The 27,956-nt window shown below is 42.0% G+C and overlaps 1 protein-coding gene across 2 annotated transcripts in view; it reads left to right on the top strand.

Moving 5' to 3' along the window:
* The window catches only part of PLB1 (phospholipase B1), a 109,907-nt gene that overhangs the window by 56,964 nt on the left and 24,987 nt on the right, over positions 1-27,956 (top strand). The window contains exons 45-58 of one of the 2 annotated variants that reach the window (XM_030269190.4): positions 525-585; positions 1,272-1,330; positions 3,818-3,876; positions 5,052-5,095; positions 6,297-6,396; positions 7,758-7,809; positions 9,566-9,646; positions 10,652-10,717; positions 11,273-11,367; positions 12,521-12,602; positions 13,896-14,000; positions 15,075-15,170; positions 18,624-18,698; positions 19,180-19,543. In XM_030269190.4, coding sequence (XP_030125050.4) covers positions 525-585; positions 1,272-1,330; positions 3,818-3,876; positions 5,052-5,095; positions 6,297-6,396; positions 7,758-7,809; positions 9,566-9,646; positions 10,652-10,717; positions 11,273-11,367; positions 12,521-12,602; positions 13,896-14,000; positions 15,075-15,170; positions 18,624-18,698; positions 19,180-19,401 — 1,197 coding nt within the window. In that variant the 3' untranslated portion in view covers positions 19,402-19,543. Of the gene's footprint in view, positions 1-524; positions 586-1,271; positions 1,331-3,817; positions 3,877-5,051; positions 5,096-6,296; positions 6,397-7,757; positions 7,810-9,565; positions 9,647-10,651; positions 10,718-11,272; positions 11,368-12,520; positions 12,603-13,895; positions 14,001-15,074; positions 15,171-18,623; positions 18,699-19,179; positions 19,544-27,956 lie in introns of those variants that run through there. The other variant, XM_072927604.1, reaches the window with a different exon arrangement.

Below are 27,956 nucleotides of genomic sequence, written 5' to 3'. Positions count from 1 at the left end.
GCTACCAAAAAGCAGGGGGAGACATTCATCAGCTCTCTCTGCTGGTGAACTAAGGTGTTCTGCAATGTGTGTTTGCTTTGATATCCTCTATTGGTGGAATATACATAATAACTATTACATCATTTAAAATGCATGGTAAATTACAATTATTTAGAGCCTAACAGTTTTCTTTACTGGAACTTTTAAAGCTTTGAGGTTTTTTTCAAATTTTATATTCAGTAAAAACAAGCCATTCTTGAAAGTTTATAGGGAAAGAATAGGTTCTGGCAAAGTACATGGGGAACAATAATATAATAATAGAATACATAAGGTTTTATGCTTTGGCTAGAAAATGTCACCAGCAGTAATTATTGTTTGGATAGTGTTCCACAGAGAGGTGCAAAAGACTGTTGAGCTACATAGGCACCAAACTAGGATCTATGTTTTAATTTGGTTTTGCCCTACACTGTACAACTAAACCATATCTGAATTCCACATTACCTTTTAGCTACAAGAGGAAACAATTTTGTAACTTCTCATTTCAGAATTGGGGCAGTGAACTGTCATGTCCTGGTCATACTCCATCTAGTCATGTCCCAACATCAGGTGAGAAAGAACTCCCAACCTAAAATCATACATGGGAGAAAATTTCATCTTTTGTTTCTAAAAGCAATAAGATGTTGAAATTGCACATCCTATATGGAAAGTAAGCAATAAAAGCTGATATATTTAGCAGCAAAGGGAAGAAGTCTGTCTTGCCATTCACAATGAGTTCTGCATGACAGCAGGTCATCTCTGTGGACAAATGTGATCACATTTATTGTATGCATGTGTCCTGTACATCATTCATCATACAACAACGTGGCTGACTAAAGCTGCCCAGGAGGGTTAGTGACTTAGCAAGTTGGAATGTGCTCTGATAAGCAGTTCAGTGCAAGTGCTGGGTGCAGTTTGAAGATTTTTAATAGAAAATATTGATCTAAGACCCAGATGTGTAGGTCATTTAAGAGAGATTGGATGTATGCATCTGTAAACATATCTAGTCTGTTTTCATTTTTTACCTAAAGTGTTTTGAGTTCCATTTCTTTCCACATTAGTGTAATGCAGTGTTGCAAGCAAAGGCAGAAGTTAAGCATTTTGCCTAGGTGACACACAGAACCTGAAGCTTTTCCTACCTTAAAAGTCAGCAAAAATGCCATCAGATTGGAACCTAAGACTTGCATGCTTGTTCTATTAAACAGTATTTTGTCAGCTGTCTATAATCCTGCTTTTATTCTCCTATTGCTTTTTAGTCCATGAGCTACGGCCTGCTGACATCAAAGCCATAGGAGCACTTGGAGATTCCCTGACTGTGAGTACTGCTGCATTCCCACATTTAGAGTGAGAAGGGCAGTTGTTGATTTCTACCCAGATGTTGTCACGTCAGGCATCATCAGAAAGCAAATTGCTTTGGCTTGGCAAAGCAAAACTCATCTAGCTGGTTCCCTTTGCAAAGAAATAGCCTGAAGGGATACGAGTGACACTGGCAATTGTGTAATCCAGTAATGAATAGTTCAGGCTGGGACAGAAATGGGATCCCATTCTCTGTTGCATATAGTTTATCCAAGTGTTTTTCAAAATGGATGTGTCTGTCTTATAGGAACAGTCTCTTCTGACATGAAAAAAACAGAAGTGAAAGTAGTTGATATTTTTGATGCAAAAAGACATTTGTTGAAAACTCCCATGGAAATAATTGACTATAAAATGAAGTGCTTTCCACTTGAGATAATTCTGATACTTCTGTATTTCCGAGTTCTGCTTTCAGATGCTGCTTCCTGGGTTAGATGTCTTCCAGTTACAGCTCTGATTTTCAAGCATTTCAAGTACTAAGAAATGGAGGTTTAAAACAAAAAAAATAAACCCAAAAGGGCTTCAGGGAAGAATAGCAGGGAATACTGCAGATCTGCACTGAAGTTTTCTGAGAAAAAGTTCTAGAATTACACAGCCCTGCAGAATTGTTCTGGCATGGGATGAAAGCAAACATTTGTGTCAACAGTTTCCATGAATTTTAACTCCTGAACTAAACCAGTGCTCATTCGAGCAGCTTCTGTTCCTGTTGAGTTCAGAGGACTTGAAGGGTCTGAAGCCCTTAAATGATCAGTCTTATCTTACAGTCAGGTGTGCATGTCTTCATTATGCATCATGCACCTTCTCATTAGCTCTGAACCTGATTTTGCTTGACCTGATGTAATCCTGGCTTGTCTCCTGTTGCAAAGCTTTTTTTAGCTTTGAGCTTTTTTTAGAAGAAATCAGTAAAGCCCTACAAGTCTCCCTCCTATCTATTGCCATGACTCTTAAAATTAATTGCTTTATTTCCTCTCCCACATCAAATGCTAGGTATGTGCACTAGCACATATCTCTTATTTTAAAAATATTAGTTCTTTTAATATATTAAATATCTCAACCCTAGGCATAGGGGCCAGATTATGATGCTTGAGGTCTCTGTCTCAAGAGCTGAGCAAGGCAGGTTTTCATAATGCCATTATTCATGCAGTTCCTACCAGTTGTCACAGCAAGGTGTGCTTGGGGGTTTTATTAAATTATTTATTTGGGGGAGCCAGAAAAAGTGGCAAAGTATTTCCCGTGTGTGTGCACATACTCACACCTCCACAGCAGCCACGTGCACTTTGTACAGGGCAGCAATCCTTGGCACAGGGGGACAGCAGCAGTAAAGTGCCAAAATTGGCATGGATTGTCCTCCTGGTACTCCTCACAAGATCCCTGAATGCAGTCAGTGTTGATGGCTGAATTGGTGCCATGGATTTTTGAAGAATAAAAAGTAGGTGAGACCACTACAAAACTGTAAAGCTGCAGAAGAACCCCTTCTCGTGTTTGCTGCCCTGAATGTGAGTCAGGGTGCTGACCTTGCTGTGTCTGTCCCCATCCTGTGAGCTACTCAAATGCAGCACAGAGGTCTTTGTTCTGATGGCTTTCTGCATTTATTTAATGTTGAAGGATATGAAAATTCACAGTGCAGGAAAAAAGGCTGTCTCAATCTAGATACAGTTGGAGATTAATGAAACATTGAGCAATTTAGTCATGTCACTGGTTAGAATTCATCTGTCTGACTTCTCTAGCACCAATGCACAGTGAAAGCATAGACACACCAACATGCTTATCTATACTGGCAAAAAAAAAATCCTGTCCAGACCTCATCAAGTCTGTGTGCTAAGTAGCAGACTGGATCTAGGAGAGGAAAAATGAGTTGTACACCAAAGATTTGTTTTTTTGGCAGATTAAAAAACATCTTCTCTGATTTATGTACAGCTAAAACTGGATGGAGATTTTTCATCAGTGTTTGGGGCTTTTTTTCCTGGGTTATTAAGTCTCTCAAAATCATCTTTCTTCAGGAAATGCCAGGATGAAGCATTTTCCATCAGAAAAAAATCCAAACAAATTCAAAGCGGTTGGTGTTAATCTGGGTCCCACTGGGTTGCTAAAACAGCATGAGTAGCAGCTTTAAAGTCTCATGTCCTTGACCTTACAATCTGATGTCCTCTGGCTGGGCTACATCTCCTCTGATGCTCCATGTTCTGCTATCTAGATGAGTTCTTTTTGTGTATGAGGAAAAGCATGGAAATTTGGAGTATGGGAGATGCAGGGCTGCCCACAAGCCAATGTGTGATGGTGAATAAGGACACAGACCACTTATGCTAAAGCTGGGATGTCGCAAAAGCTTGGCTGGAGTAATGTTAAAAGAATGTTTCAGCACCTTCAAAACATGATGTCTATCTTACTTAAATTCACAGGGCTTTTTATCTTTTTGTATTTTATCAGTTGTTATTTCCATCTTTTCCAGACTGCAGTAGGAGCCAAAATACCAGACCTACAAACAGACTGGAAGGGACTTTCCTGGAGGTGAGTGAAAATGCTCCTCTTTTTTAAAATCTGTTTTTGTCCACACAGTTAAAAGTGTGGGTCACCGGTTGTGTAGTTACGTGTTTGTATATGTAAATTCAGGGGAAGGATGCTGACAGCAAGTATTGCTTGGTAAGGATTGGAGGAGTCAGGACTGGAAGAGAAAAGGAGTGATTCCTGTGGGGGGTTGGGGTGGATGGGTTGTGTTTGTTTTTGTAGGCTTTTTCTTGCTTCTTTTTTTCTTTTCTTTTATTTTCTTTTTTTTTTTTTGGAGTGTGTGTGTGTTAACACAACCTGATTGCTACAAGCGTGGTCCTGTATCACAGTACCTTTTAGCCTTTTGTTAGTCTCTCTGGAGCTTATTCAAAATGTTGCTGTGATTATCTACTGCAGTATGTAATGCTGGAAAGTCTGAGTGAGTGTGGATTGGCATGAACATGGAGAAAGCACTGCTCAGTGAAGATGTTCCAAACACCTTTGCTACTGCAAAGTGGGCAAACAATGCAGGTCAGAGGGTGTGAAGCTCAATATCCATGCCAGAGTGCAAGGAAACTGCCTGCTCCCTATGGGCAGAGGTATGGCTGATAAGTGTGTGCACGTATACATCGTCCTCTTTGCTCTTTCTGCATCCTTTGCATGTGTCTGCAGGCATGGATACTTCCAGGAGGGGCTGCCACAACTGGTATAAGAGTGTGTTGGCTCTGCACACAGACAAGTTTTGAATGGTGAGGCAGAGGCTCTATGCAATTGGCAGTGCAGCATTGCAAATAGGTAGTTAATGAATATTTAATGCAGTCTCTCCTATGCTTAACTGCATGCAAATGTAGTTTCAGCAAGGCAACGTGGAGCAGCTTTAGTGAGGAAATATGCCTTTCTGTGATAGGTTATCCCAGCATGTCCATATGAAAAATCAGTTCTCTCAATATGGTCTGCTCCCAGCCTGAAGGCACAGCTTCTATCCTAGTGCTGCCTTGCTTTATTTAATGTGAGTTATCCCTTCACTACTTTCCCTGAATTCCTGTGGTTTATCTCCTTAGCCCTGTTTGAAGCAAACAGGGGATGGGGGGAGGAGGTTGTTTTTTCCTTCTTGGGCTGCTACAACAAGATGTGGTGACAATAAGACAGATGGCTGCAGGATTAACCCTACTGGGTGATTTTATTCTTTCCCTTTGTAGTATTGGAGGTGATGACACTCTGGAGATCCAGGCTACTTTACCCAGTGAGTATCCTAGGAAAGCAAAAGTTGGGTGTTACATTGACAGTGGTTTAAGTGGATGCTAGGAAACCTCTGGAAACGGTCATTCCTTGAAAACTGTGGGGATGACCATCTGTTGTGGGTATAAGCAGTTCATGTGAGTGAGAGCTGAGATCCAGACTGACCTGATTAGCTGTAAAGTTGATTCAGTCCCTCCAAATCACAGGACCTGCATGTGACTGTATCATCCTTTTGGCCAAAAGAATTAGGAGTAAATGTGCTGAAGGTGACAGAAGTTCATAGCAGACCTGTTCCTCCCTTATTTTGTTTTGTGCTTTCCAGTAATATCTGTGGACAAACGAAGAGTTATGAAACAATTACCAGTCTATCTAGCCAGGATTGTTGACAAAGCTATGGTTCTTCCAGATGATTTCAAGTTGCTACATAGCAGTGGGGAAAAAAAATCTAGAAGTACTATAAATTTTTGCCCTAGTGTTCTGAGTAATTGGGCCTGCCACAGAAACCCTTAAGTGGTCAATGTGACAATAAATTGGAAGGCACTTGGTTTACAATGCTCTATTTGTATGTGATCTGTGCTCTGGAGCAGTTTGACAATACCTGACATTGCTTGTAAAAAAATCTGATGTGCTTTGTCTATGTACCAGCCATATCACTGTGTTGGAATAAAAATAGAAGGTGCAATTCATTTATGCATTAAATGAGATTCTATAAAGAGATTTCAGACAGCAGTACTGCAGGCACAGTAACAACAGTTTTCAGGTGTCATGCTTCCCCACGGAAAGTTTCAGTGAAATCTAGAAAAATGAAAAAAATTCACTTCTCTGCCACAGGTATTCTTATCTAGGTGGAGGAGGGAGAGGTAGAGGGCATAGTCAGGGCATCTGCTTCTGGTACATGAAGGAAGGTAACCACGAATGCTCTGACAAATGCAAGACTGGTGGTTTGCCCGAGATCCATCTATGCATCTCCTGGGCCACCAAGCCCTGGTTCTTCAAAGCCATGGAGAGAAATAATTGCAGTGATGAAATTTGGACAGTAACTAGAGTCTTCAAAGCAGGAGTGTCTCTAGCTGCTGTAGGGCACAGTGAATGAGGGGAAAGCACAGGTCTGTGCTCTCACCACTCTGTTGGCTCCTGCTTCTGCAGGGAGGCAGCGCTGCTGGCTGTACTGTGAATGGTTAAACACTCTGCTTTTTCTTTTTAAGACATCTTGAAAAAATTCAATCCAAACCTCTTTGGCTTCTCCACTGGCACTTCTAAGGAAACAGCTGGATTCAACGTGGCGGAGAGAAATGCCACAGCACGGTAAGGACAATCCCAAAGGAGTGAGAAGTGATGGACTGGCAGGTTACCTCTGTGATGGATGTCAGGGTTAAGGTAATGCTGATGGTCTGCTGGCCTTCAGCATGGTTCTGTGATCTGATATTTTTAATTGTGCGGGGTTTTGGTTTTTTAATTCAATTTGGAATTTGGGGAATTTATTTGTTATCTTTTTCTAAATTAGACACAAGCTTCCTTTCTTTATTTGATTTCGGCTCATAATTTTTTGAGCCAATGCCTTAGTTATGTTTCTAATTCAACCAGTACCTTTTTCTGCCCTTTTTCAGTGTACAGGTCTCTAATTCACTGTCAGGCAATATCTGTAATGAGGAATAAATTCATGAGCATCTATTTTATTCCTTGATTTCTAGAGGATGTACCTGATACTAACAAATAGAAGCTCACTTCTACCCTAATGGCATTAAAAATTATCCCTGTCTGCAGTGCAAAGGGGAAAAAAAATTGCAGCTGGGAAATAACTCCTTTCTCCACCTGAAGAAAAAAAATCTACTAGTCTGTTAACAACCAAAACATGTAAGAATTTGTATGGCTTACACTATGCCTGCTCCATGAATACTCACAAAATTTGTTTCCAAAGCTTTTTGTGACACCTTTAACAACCATTAAATCTGCTGCAAGAGAGATTGAGGATAACTATCAAAGCCAGTATAGCTACTAAATATTTCATAAGTTCCCTGAGCAAAGCTGACTCAGTGTGATCAATATGGTTCTAGGAATCCAAATAATGTAACTGCATTTGTGTAGCTGCTGGAGGGAGGCAGGGCTTATTAGCTCAAGCACAGTGTTTTTCTCCTGTATGAGGAGCTCATTTCCAGCTGGTGTCTCAGCATGGTTTGTGCTTTGGCCCATGGATGTTGCATCCTGTCCAGAACTGGACTGGGACTCGAGCCTGGCAGTCCCACAGTGTAAGCACTCTCTTCCAGCCATAAGACAAGCCATAGGAATTTAAGGCCAGATCAGGAAGGCTGGTTAGGTGCCCAGCCTCTGTGTCAGCATCAAACTCCCCCACTAGATTTCTGAGGCGAGTTATGCAACTCAATGTCTCTGTGCATCTGGGTATTAGTGTTTTTTCCCAAACAAAATGCACCAAGGCCAAGTCTGAGATAGGAAGAACTCATACCAGTTGTCTGCCACTTGGCAGCCATCCCAGCTGAAGCCTTTTCAGATCAGATTATTCACTTGTGCAACTTGGTCCTTCAGTGTTTGCTCAGCCTTTTGAGGCATCACTTTCCTTATTCTGATTTCTGCTGATCTCCTGCAACGAGGAGTGGGGATGCAGCAAGTGATGTGCTTTTGGAGCACACATCTTCTGTTCTCTCTCCTAGTGATATGCCAGCCCAAGCACGTGCATTGGTGGAGCTGATGAGAAGCAGCTCGGTAAGTGGGATTTGGGCCACACCTCGGTGCTGCCGGGGTCTCTGGGGGATGACTGTAATTAATGGGATGCTTGAGTCATGAAGAGTGCTTTACTGATGGAAGAAAAGTCCTTTCCTCTGCTGTGCTTTCCAAGATGAATGTGCCAGATGAATTAGCCCTAATGCAGGCTGCAGTGCAGCCAGGAGATGTAAGGATGGTAGAGAGGAAGAGGAGAAATCTGAAGGCTCTGGTGAGATCACAGGATTGCTTTATTGAGCAGCAACCTTCAAAGTGAGGGTCATAAAGGCTGAGTGTAAAATTGCTGAAGCAGGTAGGTCTGCAGACCAACATGAGTCACAATATCCACAATACTGGGAAGAGGGACTATGAAGTCTTTGCTGGAGAAAAAGCCCACTCAAAGTCTGGTTTTGAGCAGGCAAATAACTAATCAGTGACCAGAAACTTCAGGAATGGATGAATCTCTGTCACACCATAATATTTTAGAGAATTAGCAGGGAATCTAGCATTGTGGACCAGTCTGATGTGCCAGCTCCACTTGAGGGCAACAAAGGGCATCAGAAGCAGGGAGGGGAATAAATCTGAGAAACACAAGGCTGCCCTGCCATGAGTGTTGGCTGCATTTGAGTGGATGACTGTCTGGGTGTGAACTGTTGGTTCAGGGAGAGCATTCCCTCCAAGGAAAAGGGAGTGCCTGGTGCTCCTTGGCTCAGACTGAATGGGAAAGGAAGGCACTGAATAAGCAGGATTTGTCGAAGCATGTGGCTCTCCATGCCAGAACTCTTGATGGATGCTGCAGGCTCACCCCACTGTCAGTTACTCTGCATTGCCAATTGTTTGGCAGAGTGAAGAGAGCTGGCATGGCTTTTCAATAGAATAGAAGAGGAGAGGCTGTCGTGCTTTGTTTTATTCACAGCTTTTTATAATTTTTTTTTTTAAAGGGAAAGGGGTCTGTCCCTGCCATAACATTGCCTCTTCATGAAAGTCTTTCTGAGCAAATTGCTGGTTAAAGAGGAGAATTCAGACCTGGGTGATTCCCAGGCCCTCCCTCTATTTGCGGGGTCCTTTCGCAGATGTTTATTATGTAAATGCACTACACTAAAAATAGTTGCCTTTGATTCCTTTCTTTGTACCAAATGTTACAAAATGTTTTGATGAGATCCAGCTCTCAGCAGCGCCTATTGTTAGCTTGTGGTGACGTGGATGCTGCAGCTGCCCTTATATGAGCTCAGTGAAGTCACCAGCCTCCCGGACTCTTCTATTTTAATCCATCTGTCTGTTCCCTGGGGCACCCCTTGCCCCTCCTGGCCACGGGGTAATTTTTGCCCAGCTGGCAGGGATCCCCCAGCTCCAGTTCCACAGCCACATCAGTCACTCCAGCCTCCTCTCCCACTCGGTTTTATCCCCACGCTGCCTGCAGTGTGCAGCCATGGCTGGCAAATCTCTCCTGTCCACCCCTGTGCTGAAGCTGACATTCTTTTAGGGATGCTTGCTGCCACAGACACATTCCCTGCTTGGTTACCCTGACAGAGCTTGTCTGCTGAAGGGAATTTCCTCACAGAAGCCAAGGTGAATTGCAGTAGACTAGCAAACAGTTCAGATTTTCCCCCTGGAGAGGTGCTTTTCTTTTCCCAGCTTAACTCAGCATACCTTCTTTGTTCTGCCCTACTGTCTGAGCCCATTTAGCCCCATTTGTGAATGTTACCTCTGCATGCCTAAGCAATGGATGCTGCAATCTCTTTATTTTATGTGCTGCTAGAAAATTAACTTCAAGGAAGACTGGAAGCTGATTACCATCCTTGTTGGAGGCAGCGACCTGTGCCAGTACTGCTTGGACAAGGTTTGTATCTCTGAATTAGGCATGCTCACCCAGGCATTTGGCAGGTGACCAGCCCTGGAAATAGAGCTTTTGTCTCTCTCAGGGAGCCAAAGTTCCTCTTTGTTTAAAAAGCACTTTGAAATCCTGCCCCTTTCATCTGTATTGTATCAGAAAAAAGTGCACAACTTTTTATGCAGGGGCACAGCAGCTCTGGAGAAATGCATTGTTTGAGTACTAGGAACCTGCTCATATTGAACAAACCACAAAGATTAAGCTGAAGAGCTCTCCCTGCTTAACTGGACAAAGTAATCAGTGTGATGTCTCAGGCATGTTAGGGACACAAGTGAAGTCTTCTGAAAAACATCTCCACACAATAATTATTGATGATTGCTTCAGAGTGACACCCAAAATAATATCAGTTTATAGTGAAAAACATGTCTTTTCTTTGGCTGTCAGTGGCCATCCCCTCTAAAACTCTTTATGTGGCACAGACTGGGGATCTGTACCCCAGCTTGTTGAAATGACCAGTCATGTTCTCTGTTTTGCTCTTTCCTTGACAGGCAGCTGCCTGGAGCCTTTGTCCCCACAGCTACACCTCTGTACAGCACAAAGTTGTTTTGCTTACAGGCTTTGTGGTGTCTGACTGCCTTTGGATCAGTTTGTCCAGATGGGCACTTTGAAATAAAGATATTGTTCTGTTCATAAGGCAAATCAGTCTGCTCTGGGTCCCATAAAAGACAACCCCAAAATCCAAAAATGTGATTAAAAATATAGTCATTGTCAGGGAAAGGCTCTGCCAAGGTACCTCAGGACTTTCTACAGAAATCAGAGGAATATATTAATAGCATAAAAATGTAAGTGCTATATAACCTCTGTATATGCACCAGTAAACTTCTTGATCTGGAAATATATCTGCCAACAAAATCAAAAAGGAGCATCAAGTTGGTATAGCTTCTCATAGATCCCCTTGTTGGTTCCTGAAAAAGACTGACTCAATTTTTTTTTTTTAATTTTTGTTCTTAATAGGAAACCTATTCAGTGCAAAAGTATGTAATGCACCTTCAGGACACTCTGGATATTTTCTATGAGGAGGTAAGCTTTTAAGATACCCTAGCAAGCTATGTTCCTGGCAAGTACACCGATGTTTTTCTCACCTCTGATAGACTGTCAGTGATTATGTTTCATACAAGGTCATCTTTCAAATAGCTGGAGTCAGACTGTTCCTCAGTGCTGTATTTCAATGACTATACTAGCTAATGTCCTGAGAAAGAGAGCTGCTGTTTCAGAAAAACTGTGTGTTTGACAATATTTATGCTGTGGACCAAACATACCATGACCCTACAGCCAGTTTTCGTGGCTAAACCAACCATGAACAGTTTCATTTACCCTAGAGCAAATAAAAATGTCCCAGGGAGTGAAGCAGCATTTCAGCTAGTTTGTACTAGCTGCTGGAATTTTTTTGGCTGACATCCACTGTATGTCTCCCTCCCCCTCCTTTTATACATCATCCTTGCACATGCCATTGGCTGCAGCCAGTGCAGTTTGCACTGACTCCCTGACCTACAGATGGCACTTCTTGCTCTTTGTAGTGGTATCATGTTGTTATTTGTAACATGTCTGCATGTCTGGTGATTATAATCCTCCCAGCTCCCAAGAGTCTTTATCAACGTGGTGGAGGTCCTGGAGCTGTCTGGACTGCGTCAAATCACAGCAAGCTCTTCAGAGTGTGCTCTGACAGCAAAGTAAGTGAGCAAAACAGCTCTTTGCCTATTAAGTGATGTTTTTTTGGCTCAGTCTCAATTTCTACAAGAGCACATCCACACTGAGCTTTCCAAGCTACTTGCATTGCTTCCTTTACCTGATGCACCCATCAACTTTCTATTGTTTCTTGCAACACTTCAGCTAAAAAGCCTGCACCTGTAGATAGCAGAGTTCTCACTTCTCAGCTATAAGGCATCATGATACAGCACCAGTCAATATATAATTGCTGAGCTTCAAAGGTTTTTTTTGCCCAGCCATCTGCTGGTCAGCAGCAGAGGCTGACATCCCTGATTCCTCTCTTTGTTATCCAGTGTTGCATTACCTCTAGTGCAGGCTGGGCTGCATGCAGCAGGGCACAACCAGGAACTGCTCCTTGCACCTAAAGGAGACCAAAATCTTAACTCAAAGAAGGTTGAGAGACTTGTTTTAGAAAGCAGCAGTGTCTTTAAAGGCATCAAAATGGATGTGAAAAAGCTCTTTAGTCTTGCAGAGAAAGGTATAACAAAGACCAGTAGTTGCAAGGTGATGCCGAATGAATTCCAATTAAGTTAGGCACAGATTTTTAGAAATACAAGTGATTAACTACAGGAACACACTGGAAGGGAAAATAATGAATTGATGGTTTTGCTCAATGCCTTCCTATTCATTCCGAGCACATTCTTAGAAGATGAATTTCAGTGAAGCACAAGTTATTACCTCTTGTTATGAAAGTAACATAATAAAACAGAGTGGTGCAAGGACTCAGACTGCATGAAAAATTTATATTTTCTTACTTTAAAATCCCAGATGTCTGAAATTCTGCTGTAAGCCCATTCATGGGGTGGGTTTTCTTGTTATTCTAACACATGTGATTTCCTGCTGATGTGTGGCATACTAAACACTTTTTTCACATTTGACTCGAGTTGCAGATCATGCAGCTCTTTCTGCCTGTGGTAAGTGTTCATTTTGAAAAGTAAGTCAGTAGAGATTTTTCTTTTGTGAAATATCTGTCCATTCCTAAGTCACCAATGTGTCTCTCCCTTCTGCATGTGAAATTTGAACACCTATCCTGAACTTCTTGAAGCAGACACGCAGTGCTGAAGTGAATAAACTATTCTAGACTGGCTTTTAATTCTAGTATTTCTTTCATTGAAGGAAAGTTTGCCCATGTTTCTTAAACCCAGAGGAAAATTCTTCTGAATTACAAGAAATTAAGAGAGTTAACAGAGATTTTCAGGTAATGTATTGATTTTCTAACTGGTCATCTTCACTTGTGTCTTTTTATATTGCTTCCCTCACTGCCCTTCCTGTCCTGCATATCTTTAGCAGTACAGGGAGGGATAACTGGAATTTAGCTACAGCCTAACCAAAACCCAACCCAGCTAACCAGTTAGTAGCAGTGCAAGACTTTACACATTGCCTTTTCTAAGTTCTGAGCTGGATGCAGGTGGAGACCAGTTCTGTTTCCAGCTGCTGTTTCAACAGCTGGAAAGGATTTAGTAATGATGGCTGCTTTGTTGATATGTGTTTGTCTGTTATGAGTCCAATGCAGCTCACATGAATTAACGTGTCCCTGCAAGAGTGACAAATGACCTTGCATCAGCTGTTTTGTGGTTACTCTTAGCAGAAGAAATTACCTAAACCAACCGTGGGCCAGCTTGCTATCTGAGAGTAACTTTTCATAGCCTCAGGCATAAGATTCACTCAAAATTAACAGAGGCTATAAATAGCTACTGGAGCAGAAGCTTTTTCCATCGATGTTCTTATGAATACAGGAATCACTGTATCAGATCACATAATGTTCTCCATTCTGGCTCTGACAATGGCGTTGTCCAATGAATCTGAGAAAGCTCAAGAAATTTACCCTGGGTAATGCTTGTATAAGCCTACTAGAGGGGTCATTTTCTTTAGCTAAAGAAGAGGGATTAGGAATGTTTTGAGATATGACCAGGAACACTAGCATTTATACCCCTAAGATGACAAGTTACAATGAGATGGGGTTTTTTATGTGTATGAAGGTCTGGGACCATAACTTTTGAAAGTGGCAGGTAATTTTTCAATGTATTCAAAGTACTATTTTAATTCAAGCACACTTTTCTGAAAAATCAAGCACACTTCAGCCTCAAGTTGGCATTCTGGACTCATTTGGCACTTCTAAAAGTGCTGACCTTGGTCCTTTTTTTTAATATATTTTTCTGCAAATTTTAATCTAATTGCAATTATGCAGTTTTGGTTTCTATAAGTAAGGTTTGAACTATTTTTTTTTTCTGTTTTTTTTTTAATTAACCAACTTTGTTTTTTGCTTTTTGTTCGAAATAATCCACCTTCTGTGCATTTTCCTCATGAAAACCTCCTCATGAACCAAATTATTTTCTTCACCATTTTCTTGACCGCTTTATAACGTTTAGCTGGATTTACACAAACGATTCATGGCTTCCTACACTGGAAGATGCTTCATCTGCATGTTTCTGCTAGCTGACAAATGTTAGGTGAGCCTTGCCAGTAACTCCTCTGTTTTCACGAGTCGCAGGCTGGAGCCTTGCAGCTGATCAGCGGCGGTCGGTACGAACAGCGGGAGGACTTTGCCGTGGTCATCCAGCCATTCCTCAGGAACACCTTGCTGCCCCTGGATAGTGTGAGTCCTGCCTTGCTTTCCCATTATGCAAGGGTCAGTGTGTTGATTTCTCTTAAGCCAGTAAGATCCATGCCACAAGGACTGTATTTTCAATCTGGAATCTGTGGTAAGAGTGAGAGAGGAGAAGACAAGAAGTCTCACAGTAAGGCAAGAAGATTCACAGTGCTGCCTGTGACTCAGAATGGCTTTAGGAAACATTCATAGCCTGCCCCCATAAACTAGGCACCCCTCTGACTTCCTCTAAACTGTGTGTGGCTTCCCTTGTTGAGGAGGTTGGTTAGCATTCACCACAGTTTCCCGATTTAGGTTATGGAATGTGTTCAGGTTTTCTTCAAATGGAGACCGGCACTTGAATCTCTGACTCATCCGAGCACAGAAACAGAAAGCAGCCTTTGAAACCAAACACTGATTCTCCTCCTTTTCTCCAGCCTTAGCATTATGTATGCTGTGTAGTTAAGGATACAAATATCCAGCGTGACTCCTCATCAAAACAACCCAGTTTTGCGTAGTACTGATACTTTTTTTCATAGCATCCCAAATTCTTTTTTCTGGCAGCCTACAAGGTTGACCAATGGTCACCATACAGGTAGTGATGAAGCAAATTCCCCCTGGGAGAGACATTTGCCACTGTTGCATAAGCCCACCATTTTTATTGTTATCTGAAACTCAGCAGAAATTTCAACACTTGAAATGTTGTAAGTCTGAGTCACAGAAGTTTAAAAAGTAATCATAAGCACTTTTCTATCAGTTCTGTACACAATGGAATGTGGGTCAATGGCAGGGTCCGTGCAACAGCTGTGGCTGTTGGCTTGATGCTAAGTTCAGTTTTGTTATGAAAATTTTTGTGTGAAGTTGAGCAGGCTGCATTACACAGGTCTCAAGGTGCAGTAATCAGCCCATAGTTCGGAGCACCCAAGTTTATTTCCAGTGTGAAAACATGAGCATGTTGCCTTTAGGAAGATACTAAAATTGTGAAATGGGTGGGTATATCAACTACAGTACACTATTAGATCTAATATGTCAGATCACAAAGATTGAAATTTGCTGAGAAATAAATTTCTGCTTTTATTGCAGACTAGCAAGCCAGATATGAGTTTCTTTGCTGCAGACTGCTTTCATTTCAGTGTAAGAGGCTATGCTGAGATGGCCATGGCTCTCTGGAACAATATGGTAAGAAATTACAACTTAGATCCCTATGTGTTTGTGGTAACAGTATCTACAAAAGATCATGAGAAAAGTGTCTGAAACAAAAGAGTAAACAAGACATAAAATTGATATCCTAACAAGAGGGGCTTGCTCAACTGTGAAGTTCTTCTCACTCTACATTTCTTAGGAATGTAACCCAAATTGATCATATTGCATGAAACAGTGTAAGTCTTTGCTCATTCAAATTGGGAAGTCTCAAGAGTCTTGAGAAAACGAAAAATTCCTTTCTGATTTGGTAAATAACTTGCATTAAAACAAAAAGTCAGCTTAGTTAAACATTCAGTTCTGTAGGTTTGCTGAAAGTGTCATTCAATGATCTTGCCCTTCTTCAGTGGATTCTGTTATATTTATTAGGAAAACATGTATGTGACTGAATTTTTGCTACCATTAATAGTGTGGACATGTTGTACCACCCACTCTTGTATCTGAGGCAGTTTTAGTAGAGTCACTGAAACTAATGGGGGGCTGAAATCGAACTTGCTGCTTGTAATCACATTCCATCTGTCATTTTGGGGGAAATCAATAGTTTTCGAATAGTGTTGGAAGAAGGTGTCAGAGGTGCATGCCAGACTTGATAACTCCAAGGTCACAGTTGCTTCCAGAAGCGTTTCCCCACATTGGAAGGAAGACTATGGCATTTTTATGCCACAGCAACATTTACTTCCCTTGTCTTGTAAACACCAGTAGTAAAATACATCGTGCTGGCAGAAATCCTGCATCCTGGTTTGCACAAGAAGCAAACATAAATGGAGGGGAATTTCTTTTCCATCCAAGTAAAAGTTTAAGCAAGATAAGAAACTTAGAGGATACCCCAGAATGAGCTTGAAAATAAGGACTGGAAAATGCAGGGCAGGAATCTTTGCAGCTGCCCAGCATAGCATATGAGCTGTAGGTCCAGGATTATAAAATGTATAATACAAGCACACGCTCGGAGTAATTGATTTGTGCATGCACAGCAAATCTGCCTGTTTTCCATCAGGTTTCCCTGTCTGGGACTCCAGATGACAGCAGGCTGGTAGGCTTCACTCAGCTTTGTAGCTTAAACAGGGCTAATGGTGAGCCAGAAACCCCAGGAAAATGTAGAAAAATTCAAACTGAGCATGGCTGAGGGTTTCAAGAAAACATAAAGGGACAGTACCTGAGCATATGGCGGTCTTAAATTGGGTTTCTGTTGCCATGTAGTATTCCTATTGGCCATTACTCATTCCTGAATCACCATCAGTCTTTTTTCCTATGCCACCAGAGCTTTTTTCCTGTCCCGGCTGTCATTCATTTCCTACGCATATAAGGATATTGACACAAAGCTTTCTACTGGGGTGGCAGGGATCAGGTTCTTACTGATGCAAAGCACAACTATTCCCTCCCAGAGAGATCTGTCGGTCTGTGCCAACTGCAGATCTTACTGTTTACTATTTCAATCTAGTTCTTGTAACACATCTCTGCTTTTCCCTGGCAGTCCTTGTACGGCAAGGCTGTGCAAGCTTACTGTAAGGCTGTATTGTTTCCCTGTTCCCTGAAAAGCTGGGCAGGCTTATGGCCAAATGACACGGATTCTTGTCAGTGCACATAAAGGGCCAGACTGTGCCTGGCCACTGTGTGGGTATGCAGGGATTGGGATGGCTCACGGAGTTCTTTGCCTTTTTGGCTTCATGCAAAACAAAGTGTGCTCCTGATCTCTGAGGTCAGAGGACTCTGCAGTCTTAAGGGGTTTTTACTGGTCCCAAACCCACTTTGTCAGGTGTTTGGCCAAGGTGAAGAGACACGTGGACAGAGTGTTTGGTTTGTGTTCTGCCCCCATGCTTGCCACATGCTCTAGAGGAGCTGTGGGTTTCTTCCAGAACTTGTCCTGTATGCTCATGGACTTGAGGATCCTGTCATCTTCAAAGCCCAGAAGCTAATGCTCCTGAAGAGCAGATTGCATAAATGTGAAGTAAGCATGGGTGGTTATAGAATTCTGCATTTTATTATCTTTTGTCTGGGCTCTGTGCCAGAATCCTTACCAAGTGCCCTGGCATGGGAAGAATTACAATTATCTACAAATAACCAGTTGTACCTCAGGCAGAATGCTGCAAGATATGAGCCACACATCATACAAATAACAGAGCTGTTCCCTTTAATGTACATAAAAACTATCAAATTCAGTCTTCACTGCATTAGCTGGTGGGTGGGCCAAGTGACTAGGAGTCATAAAAGAGTCCATCAGGACCCTACAACAATCAGCAAAACTTGGCATCCTGTTTTTTTGCTTCTAATCTTCTCTTCAATTTTTAGCTTTCTTCCCTTCCCTCTTTATATTTTCTGTGGTTCATATATTTTTATTTTTCAGTCTTTACTAACTTCTTTCTGTTTTTTAAATTTTTTATTAAAAACGAACAAGAGAGAGAAAGTATTCTCAGTGTTTCCATATGAGAATCTTATGGATAAAATTTGTTTTTTCCATGTTGGTCTCGTTGCTCTATTGTTTCTCTTCAGCATGCAGCTGACACTTTAATCCCTTGAGGACAGTAAATGCCTGTATGAACAATAGCAGAAGCAACAGCCATCCTCTGTGCTGTATTCCCAGAAGTGCTGGATGACAGCTTTGCAGTTCTCTATGGACCAATCTTGTAGTCGTTACTTCAGGCATGTCCATACAACAATTGTAAACACTTCAGTTAACATGACTGAGCAAGTCTCTACTCGTTAGCTTAACTATGGCAACCAGTGGTATGTGCACGCCTAGCCAAGCACAGCTGCCTGCTATTAGCCCAGGCATATTTCATGTTGAGCTGGAAATGGGCTCAGGGTGAGCCTATGGTCAGCTATTGCAGCTTAGCTGCCAGCTGATAATATAAAAGGCTCTGTTTAACTTGCTTCTTGCAAGTTTGTGAACCCAGCCTCAGCTAAAATTCCCAGGGAATTTCTTGCCTGAGTGAGGACTGCAAAGGTTGGCACTATCGCATCCTCTCTCTGTAACTCTGTCATTTCTGAAGTAACTCCCATCACCATGACATCTTAGGCACCTTTCTTTAAGTAATGTGCTAAGTGATATGTCTAACATCCATCATGTGGGTTTTTTCCTGTGGATTATACTGCCATTTGAGACAAGTACATGGCAGAACTGGGTGTAATAGTGAACCACTTTGCTTTAGCTGAACATTTTAATTGCATTGTATTCGGAGCAATGCAAAAGGAAGAAACACTTACCCTATTCCTTGCTTCCAGGGGAGTTATTCTGCAGCCAGTACATCAGATTCCCAATGTCTTCAGTTCACAAGTGTTAAAATGTTTGCAAGCTTTCCTCTGCTCCTTCTACCACACTTCTTTGTTACTGCAAGGAGCAAAAGATTGCATAAGAAGTTGTAACTGTCTGAGTCAAGAGAGTCTGAGAAGAAAAAGAGTCATCATTAAGTTTAACATTGCTTTTCTCTTCTTCAGCTGGAGCCAGTTGGTGAAAAGCAGACTTACAACAACTTTACCCATGACAGATCAAAACTCAGATGTCCAAACCCTGTAAGTAAAGGTCAAGGTACTCTCTCCATTAATTACTTCTTTTTTTCCTCCTTTCTTCATACTGGTCGAGCTCTTTAAAAGAGTATCTTTGTGAAGGTTTCAAATAGCTAAAATATATTCCTGTTTTGTTACAGACAGGGAAATCTCCTTAAGATTTAAGACAAAAAGCTTTATCCTCCCTGCAGTGGAAAGCTTTTCATTAAAGCTAGTTCTAATGAGTCTGTGTATTTCCATTTGCTTATTTGCATAAAACTGGGAAGTGATGCCACCACTCATGATTCTGAGGTGGCTTCTTTTTTGTGTTCTCAGAATTTTCAGACAATGGAGCAGGAGAGTGTTTGGTCTAAGATAGAGAGAAGGCAAAACCAGCTGTTTGTCTAAAGATCTACCATTCCTCTCTGAGAAGGGGCAGTGTCATATTGTTGGAATACGGCCCGTTGAGTGATCTATGGTCAATAAAGCCCTTGCTCTCCCTTTGTAGGATAAACCTTTTCTTTCCACGAGAAGAAATAGTGGATTTGGAAATTCAGATCTCAGCTGGGAGAAAACAGAATCTTCAGTCCCTTACTGGGCAGTCATTGTGGCTGCAGTAGGGGGGATCCTGGTGGGTTCTTTACTTGGCTGGGTTGTGTCACGAAGAAGAACCAAGAAGCACCAACGTAAGGCTGGCACAGAAAACAACATTAAAACAACCCCTCTGTAACACAAGTGGAACAAACACCTTTCTCTGATGAGGTGGCTCTCTGCTGTGACACAGAGAGTAGCAGAACAAAAAACCTGTTGGATGTGAGTGAAGCTTCTTGGTTGCTTCACTTATTTTTGTGCCAAATAACATTGATCAGTAATATATTTTGGAGTTGTCTTCTGCAGACCAGGCAGGTGGAGGATGAAGTTCAAAGTAATGCTGTGGTTTTATGCCAGCAGGCAACTAAGTACCACACACCTGCTCACTCAGTCCCCCTCAGTGGGATGAGGAGGAGAACTGGAAGAAGGTAAAACTCATGGATTGACATAAGAAGTTTTAATAAGTGAAATAAAGTAAAATGTAATAATAATAATTGAAATGAAATAGGAAGTAACACCAAAAAAAGGAATAAAACTCAAGAAAAATTAGTGCTGCACACTATACTTGCTCATTGCCTTCTGACTGATGCCCACCCTGTCCTTGAACAGCAATCAGCCCCTCATGAACTTCTTCCCCCACTCCATATAGTAAGCATGATTTTCTATGGCATGGAATATCCCTTTTAACTAGCTCAGGTCAGCTATCCTGGCCATGTTCACTCCCAGCTTTTTGTGCTGGCAGAGCACAGGAAACTGGAAAGTCCTTGGTTTAGAGTAAGCACTACTTAGCAACAACTAAAATACTGATTTGTTATCAACATTATTCTCATATGAAATACTAAACACAGCACTGAACCAGCTGTTACGAAAAATACTAACTCTATCCCAGCTGAAACCAGGACAAAGTGTTAAAAGCTTTTTCATTCTGGGGTCCAATTCTCTGTTTCATGAATATCACTCAATTGCACAAAGCAAGAACACCTGTTAATGCATCTTGGCTTCTTAATTGTGCATCTGTCCTTTTCTCTTACAAGCCTCTATTTAGAATGTTAGAGACAAGTCTGTGATTGCAACCTTGTATTCTCCAATAGTGAGGCGTGGGTGAGATAAACAGCAGCTGCAATTTCTCATATTATATTCCAGCAAGACCGTTGTGTTGAAGGTGCAAAGGTGATTCTACATTTCCTCCCTCCACCTTCTAGGTGGTGAGATGTGCTAATGACAAGTTATGTCATTTTAACAGCTAGGCAGTATGTGATAGCCTGGGACATCTGGGCAAGAGTTTTGTTACTTTGAGTGATATTTTGCTAAAATGTTGAGGTGAAACAACCCCACCTAAAGAAAGGAAAAGCTCTGGATTTTTACAGCTCTTCATTTTTGTGATTTACACTTCCTGGAATATTTAAAGAATTTGCTAGTGGAGGATCATAGGTTTGCAGTGTTTGCTCTTCTCCACACAACCCCTTTTGTTTTTAGAAGGAAGGTATCTGGGATTTTGGGATGAGCAGGACAAAAAATATCTATCCATAAAATAGTTAATATATTACTTAAATAACATAAATTTTCTAGGTATCATAGATCTTTGAGCACAACAGGGAGGGATGCTCCTGTGAATTATTGTGTTAAAACTAATTCTGTTCCAAGTACTCATTTTGCACCGTGGCACTGCCCAGTGTCTGTGTGTACCCATTTTGCTCCACCAGACTGGCACATTTTAACTTAGCACATGCTGAGTATCTTCCATTTAAGTGCCCTTGCCACCAGTTAACTTTGGTAGATATCAGATGTTTCACTGTCTTTCTGAGAATGGTAGATTTCTCATACTTGTTTTGGAAAATGATAACTTTAGATGCTTTTGATGACCATTCTAGCACGAAAAAAAATTGTTCTGGTTTTGACCATTGGAGAGAAAGTACCCCAAGGGAAAAGACAGAAAAAACACAGGAGTTGTGCAGTTTTAGAAAATAAATCCTATTAAACATAGGTGAGCTTATTTAAAGGGTGATTGGAGCTACTCACTGGCTATAGGGAGTTTCTTACTCTCTTTCAACTTCTGTGATCTATGAAAATGTCACTCATAATGAAGTTCATGCATTAAGTTCACTGATAAAACATCATTTGCTGGACTGTATGGGTTTTCTCTAATTGCAGGCCTTCAGCAGGATTTGTAGAAGTTGGGTATGACAATGTGCTAATGTTCTCTGTTGGATGAAGCATGGGATGCATTAATGTGTTTCTGTGGTAGGCTGCTTGTAGTTTCCAGGCTTTCTGCTTCCTACAAGAAGGATTTAATAGTCCCTTTGGACTAGGGATGCTGCAGGGACATGGTTCTGTGAGAGGCAGCCAGGAATTCCTGCCACTGATCCATGGGCTGACCCTGGAGTGAATTATTTCAGCTGGAAAAGCCAGCTGCTTCCAGAGGTCTAGGAGTGCTTTCTCATTGCTGTAAAATTATTATGGCTGTGAAGAAAAGGAGCTTCAAAGTATCTTAACCATCAAAGATTTTATAAAAATTCCTTTTGGTGTTAAAAACTAGCCATGGAGGAAAGCCCTTTAGCTACCCCTTGTGTTACTTAGGTGATGGAAAGCACCACCTGAGGGCCCCAATGGGCTTAGGTAGTGATAGGAGAGACTCCCCAAAGTGGAACAGCAGCCAGGGCTGCTCAGCTGCGGTTCAATTCAACAACAGCAGGGAAGCTGGGCCTTGTGTAAGGGCTTCCCAGTGGGTGGATGAGGCAGAAGATGCATTCTGTGTTCTTGCACTGGTTAGAGACACAGGAATTGCCTGGTTCAGCAGCTCTCCTCCACCCACGAGGGATTTACCTGCACTTGCCAGGCTGCCCACAGGTATCCTCTGAATCAGTTTCCAGATCAAAGAAGCACACAGGAATTAGGAGTAAGTGGGCAGGACACAGCTGGGATAGATTAGACTACAAAAATCAAGGGTGCATCTTTTGAAAGTTTCCAGGTTGTCTCTCTCCTTAGCTCTCTCAGCAATCATCTTACATTACTTCAGCATAGACTTTGGAACCTCAGAAACCCGTTTGCAATGCAGCCTCTGGGGCCTGGGTTGCAGCATCGACTAAACATCCCACAGCCAAACTGAGTGACTGCATGAATCATGTCCTGTCCCTGAGGATTCCTCCCGGACCCTCTGGGGATCAGAGGTGCTGACACAATCAGGCTGTGCTTCCCAAGCAGCCTCAGGTGGAGGACAGACACAGGTCCTCACTGTAGGCAAGAAAAATGATACCTACAGGAAGGCACAAAAGCAGAACTTGAGGTATCTAAATGCTTCTGAAGTCCAAAACCAGAGTTCAGCATGTTCTCTGAAGAAATGACATGGCACTGTGTGGAACACTGATAACAGGATTAGACATACCTATTGCATCACTGTACCATCTACATAAGCTGCTTGTGCATCTGAGCTGCAAATGCCACAAATGCCACTTAGCCTTTGACATAACATTTATCTGTCACGTACTTGTTTTTGTGGCTTGAGCTGACCTTTTCCTGCTGCTGCTCCTACTGCAGTAGTCACACAATCTCTTCACCCTTTTCCCTACCTGAGACATCCTTTTGTCACAGCTGCCAGAAATCTCTGGTACAAGGTAAGTAAATAAACCAGCCTGACAATTAGGACATTCCCCTCGCTGTTGCTTATTCAACATACTCAACAACAAAAAACATACTGCCTTTGTCGAAGCATCATCTAGAGAATTTTACAAATATTTATGAGGGCAATTTGTGCATCCTAACGTTCCTGTGAGATATCCTTATTACCCCCCCCAACTAAAGATGATGAAATTTATGTGCAGAGAGGTGAAATGATGTTCTCCAGGCTACGTGGTGAGTCAGTGACTGAGCAGGAGATTAAACCCAGCAGTCCTGGCTCCACAGACACAGCCCAGTTGTGTAACCACTGTACAACTTATCACTCGATCACTAACACAGAGAGACTGCTGGCTGTGCCAGATTAATGCTTATTTTTCACCTTAGAATGAATGCAAAATATTGGCAGGTTGTTCTAGGAGGGAGAGAGGGGTGGGCAGCAGCGAACTCAGCTGAGGATCGGGTTCGTCCCGATGCTCCCTTCACACACTGCGGTGGAACCTGGCCCTGAGTACCGTGGGGTGGGGATAATTTCAGAGAGGGAAATTCACTGTCCTCCCATCCTGCTCCCACTTGCATTCCCACACCCAGGAATTAGCTCCAGGTCCCACCCCCAGCCTGCAAGGTGCAAGGCTGCAGCTCTGAAAGGATCCTTGCACATTGAGTAGAGTAGGAAGAGTTGGGGTTTTTAGGGATCTGATCCAAGGTGATGGTATGGCCCCCAGAACAGAAAAAGTGGATCCCATTGAGAAGAAATTAAGTTGATAAAATTGAGATTTTTTTTCTTGTGCTGTTGGTCTTTAATTTTTTTACTTGATGAAAGAAAAATGATGGGGAAAAGTGGACCTAAATGAATGTTTTCATTTCAGAATGTTATTTCAAAGACTATTTAGTTTCAGAATATTCAGCAATGCGGGATGTCTTACTTTAGACTTACTTTTCAGCTGAAAAATATTACTGATTTGGAACCTTTTGATTTTTAATATTGCCATCCTGACTTTTGAATGGGAGCTAACACTAAATCATCAGCATGTCTGAGGAGAAAGAAAAGTTATTTCTTTTGAATAGTTCCAGTAAATGCAAAGCTGTTATTTAAAGTGTTTAAGAGGCAACTTCACTGCCAAGCTAACTCCTGTATTTATCAATGTGATCTGTCTCTACCAAGTAATTTTGCAAGCTATGAGAGTGACCAGAGACCAAAACCACTGTCGTGCACAATCATCATCCCTGCTGCCCGGCAGTACCAGTGTGTAGCTCTAAAACCAAATTATCATTAGCCATCTTCAGCAAGAAACCCTGCAGTATAATTGTTGGAGCAGTTGCAGCATGTGTGTGACCATAGTGATTGGGTAAGACTTTCCTATTGACTCCAATAGCAGCTCAGGAAAAAAAAAAAGTTATGGAAAGAGGGAGTTTATGGTACTCCCTGCACTGCTCAATCCTGGGGAAGGAAAATCTGCTTCAATAGGAAGCAAGAGCTGTAGGAAACTGCACCAAATATTGTGAAATTCATGACATCAAAACTACTGGCTGCGCTTATCCTCTTCCCCAACCATGGAGTTGGAGAGCTGCTCCTGGGTGTCTTCCCACCAGACCATATTTAGCAGAAACCTGTAGCTTACTTGTGTAGCTTTTTTGAGTTTTGAAATTTCATAACTTTATATGAAAGCAGTTGTGAGTTGGGATGAATCTTCTTGATGGGAAACAGGGATGTCCCTGCAAGCTATCAAATCATAGTAAGATGTAATTTACCTGTGTGCTCCCTTTGGTCTTCCTTTGAGCTGCTCTAGCTGACTGTTTGCTGTGACAACCTAATTATGACTTAGTTTGGCCCCAGCACCAGCTGCCTTCAGTTTCTTTTATCTCTCTGAACTGGCCAAGCAGAATCAAGATGTTTCAGAGCCTGCTCCCTGTGTGAAACCGAAGGAATTCAGAAGTGCATTAGAAAGGCATTAGCTTCTCCTTTTCCCTCTTTTTTTTTTTTTTTTTTTCCACTGGAGCCCATCCAGATGGAGCACAAACAAGGAAAGGATAAATGCAAAGTGCTCTGCCACCCTGAAAGCATGCGCTGACGTCAGCTTTCATGAACTGGCACTTTAATCATCCCATGGGGAATGTTTCTCTCTCCCTCTGCAGCCTCCCTTTGGATTTCTCAGTGCACCAACATTAGCATTTATGGCAAGGAAGATTTATTTTCTTTGCTGGTTAAAAGGATAGTAAATTCAGAATGTTTTCACAAGCTGTTAGACAGAGAGCTCTGGAGACCTGAAACGCTGTAGGCTCAGTCTAGGTGCATCAAGGGCAAACTTCTTCCTGGATGTATTTCCACTTGCATTAACAGCTGAGCTGAAAAGCAGGGGGTTAGTCCCTCAGCATATACAGAGAAGCTGTCAGCTTCTCCAAGCCAAACTGCACAAAATACCCTCAGGGAGGAAAGAAGTATGGAGTACCAGATGCAAGAGACAGATTAGTCAGGGATTTCCAAAGGTCTTTTTGAGAGATATAAGCTAAATTTTTCAGAATTAAGCACTGAAAGTTAGCAGACTCATTTTCTGTTCATGTGTCAGGCCTCAGAGAAGCACCTTGCTCCCTCTGTCTGCCCCAGTGTTCCTGAGAGGACAACGGGTCACTGGGCTTTGATCCCCTCTCAGAAGAGCCAGGAGTGATGGATTCGCTGAAGTGTGTGAGGAGCATTTTAAGTTTGCTGAGGAAGCGCTCTGTGGAAGTGCTTTGCATTTGTTATCTTTCTGCTGGGCTTGAGCATAGTCTGCTCCTCTGCATCTATCACTGCCTAGTCATATTTTCTCTATTTGCTCCGTGTCCTTCGCACATGGGGGAGCACATGTGAAGCAGGAGTAGGATGCAGCCATCCTTCCTTGGCTGTTTGCCACAGGTGAGCCCAGAGATGAAACCCTCCCCCAACACCCAACACAGTGGCCATCACAGCACAGAAATTCAGTTCTCAGCCAAGCAATTCACTGAGGATTTTGGTCATTATGGTGTGGGCAGGTTACCTCATTCTACGCACTCAGAGATGTGCTGGTGTTGGGGGGAAAACAATGACAGATATTGATGGTGCTAGCAGGCTATTGTCAATACAGATGCAGTCAGCTGGTCTCATCAGCTGCTTTCATTGGGCTGCCTGCTTCACAATGAAGTGGTTTCCTAATTACAGCCTTCACTTCTCACTGTCCTGTATGGTCCTGCATCATCAGGTGCTGCTCTTCCTTTACACTTGCTGGAGCTCTCTGCAGCACCGCGCTGTCTCAGCGTTAATGCCCCACTGGCCCGTGTAATTAAAGGAGGATTAAAGATGGATTTGTGGCAGCTACATTCTTATTTTTGTACCTCTTGCATGTTGTGGCTCTTGCTTCTTACAAACCCAAGGTGACTAAAGGGTTGCAGATATTTAAAATACACAGATACAGAGATATATGAATTTGGACACACATGTATATGTGTATATATATCCCAGTAAGTGATGCATTTCTCAGGTGTCCAAAAACTTCTGTAGTGCTATGTAAGAAATATATGCAGGAGCTGGGGAGCAAGTAAAGATTGTCATGAAAGCTAGGATCCACTTTTAGTCTTTCTCCTAGCTCCATCTCTCACACAGACAAAAAAAGTCACATGAAAACTACAGCTATTCCTTCCTGCCAACCACACTGCCACTGTATTTTAGCCTCTAATCTTTAATAACAGAAAATCAGATTTTCTCCAGTTGAGCAGCCAGCACTATCAGCTCAACTCAGACCATCACACAGCATGAACTGTCTGCTGGAAAACCCTGAGAGTTTGAGGCAGTTTAATAATGAGTTTGATGTGCGTTTTTATTTACTTTTTTGGTTTGGAGTGCTTGGTTAATACTTTCTAAACTTTCAAGGCTGGAAGCAGTTTCAGGAGTAAGAGCTGTAGGAAAGTGCCCCAAATATTGTGACATAATTAATGACATAATCCTCACCACATTCCTGATGTCAGTTCACAATTTGACTTGCTAATACTGGAACCCAGGTTTTGTGTTCCTGGTCTCTCTCAACCTTCTGCCTGCTTGGCAATTTTAAATGCAAATTTGCTCAAAGTGACCACTCTGCCCCTGATCTAATATTTTCATATTGTCTACTGCTCCCTAGAAGAGATTGGATGGTACAGCTCCTTCTGCAATTCTTTTAGCGTAGGCTCATCTGGGTCCCACCAGCCTTTTGAAGATCTCTCATACCACCCCCACCCCAGAGTGAAATAAACTACATTTATCAACCTCATTCTTTTATCATTACAAATACATTATAAGTACATTTTTGCCCATATAATGTGATATAATTTTTCAGCACACCTTGTTGGATATTGCTATACTGATTAGAATTGGGCAGAAAGTGAATATCTAATTACAGTTATTGCAGGCCAGTAAAAAACCACATTTCTACAGAAATTAATGCTTTGCGAAGTTTGGATGATAGTGAAGTGTCTTGCTTTCACTTTTGGGGACTTTTTAGAATAACTTTTCTTCTTCCATATAAGATGTTTGTTTTCATAATGACACAAAAAGTCTACAAGCATACTCTAAAAAAATTGTTTCTCCATTATGATCAATCCTAAACAATTATTTTCCAGGGAGTTGTAACATTCAGATTTATTATCATATGAAAAGAAAATGCATTTCCAACTCAACATTCACACAAGACTCCTCTTATCCTCTAATAAGCTCTGTTGGTGGCAGATATTCTTGATAAACTGGCAGCTTTCTGCTCAGAGGTGGTAGCAGCGGAAGTAGAGAGTGCAACACTACCTTCCTGATGAGGGCAGAATGAATAGCTGATGCAATTGAGATCACAGAATATTTGGGCTGGATGGGACATTCAATGGTCATCTAGTCCAACCACCTTGCAGTATGACAAACATCTTCATCCAGATCAGGCTGGTCAGAGCCCTGTCCAACCCAGCCTTGGAAGTGTCCAGGGGTGTGGCATTTGCTGTTTCTCCAGTGTTTAATCACCCTCATCATAAAAGAGGCTTTTGCAGTGTTAGGATTCTTCCCCAATATTCAAGATGTTTAGATCAAAGACTGCCAAAATTCGGGTTGCTAGC

This window comes from Taeniopygia guttata, chromosome 3, assembly GCF_048771995.1.
Source record: "Taeniopygia guttata chromosome 3, bTaeGut7.mat, whole genome shotgun sequence".
Lineage (NCBI taxonomy): Eukaryota > Metazoa > Chordata > Aves > Passeriformes > Estrildidae > Taeniopygia > Taeniopygia guttata.
The sequence above is the reverse complement of the archived record's forward strand: the minus strand, read 5'-3'. Positions and strand labels throughout refer to the sequence as shown.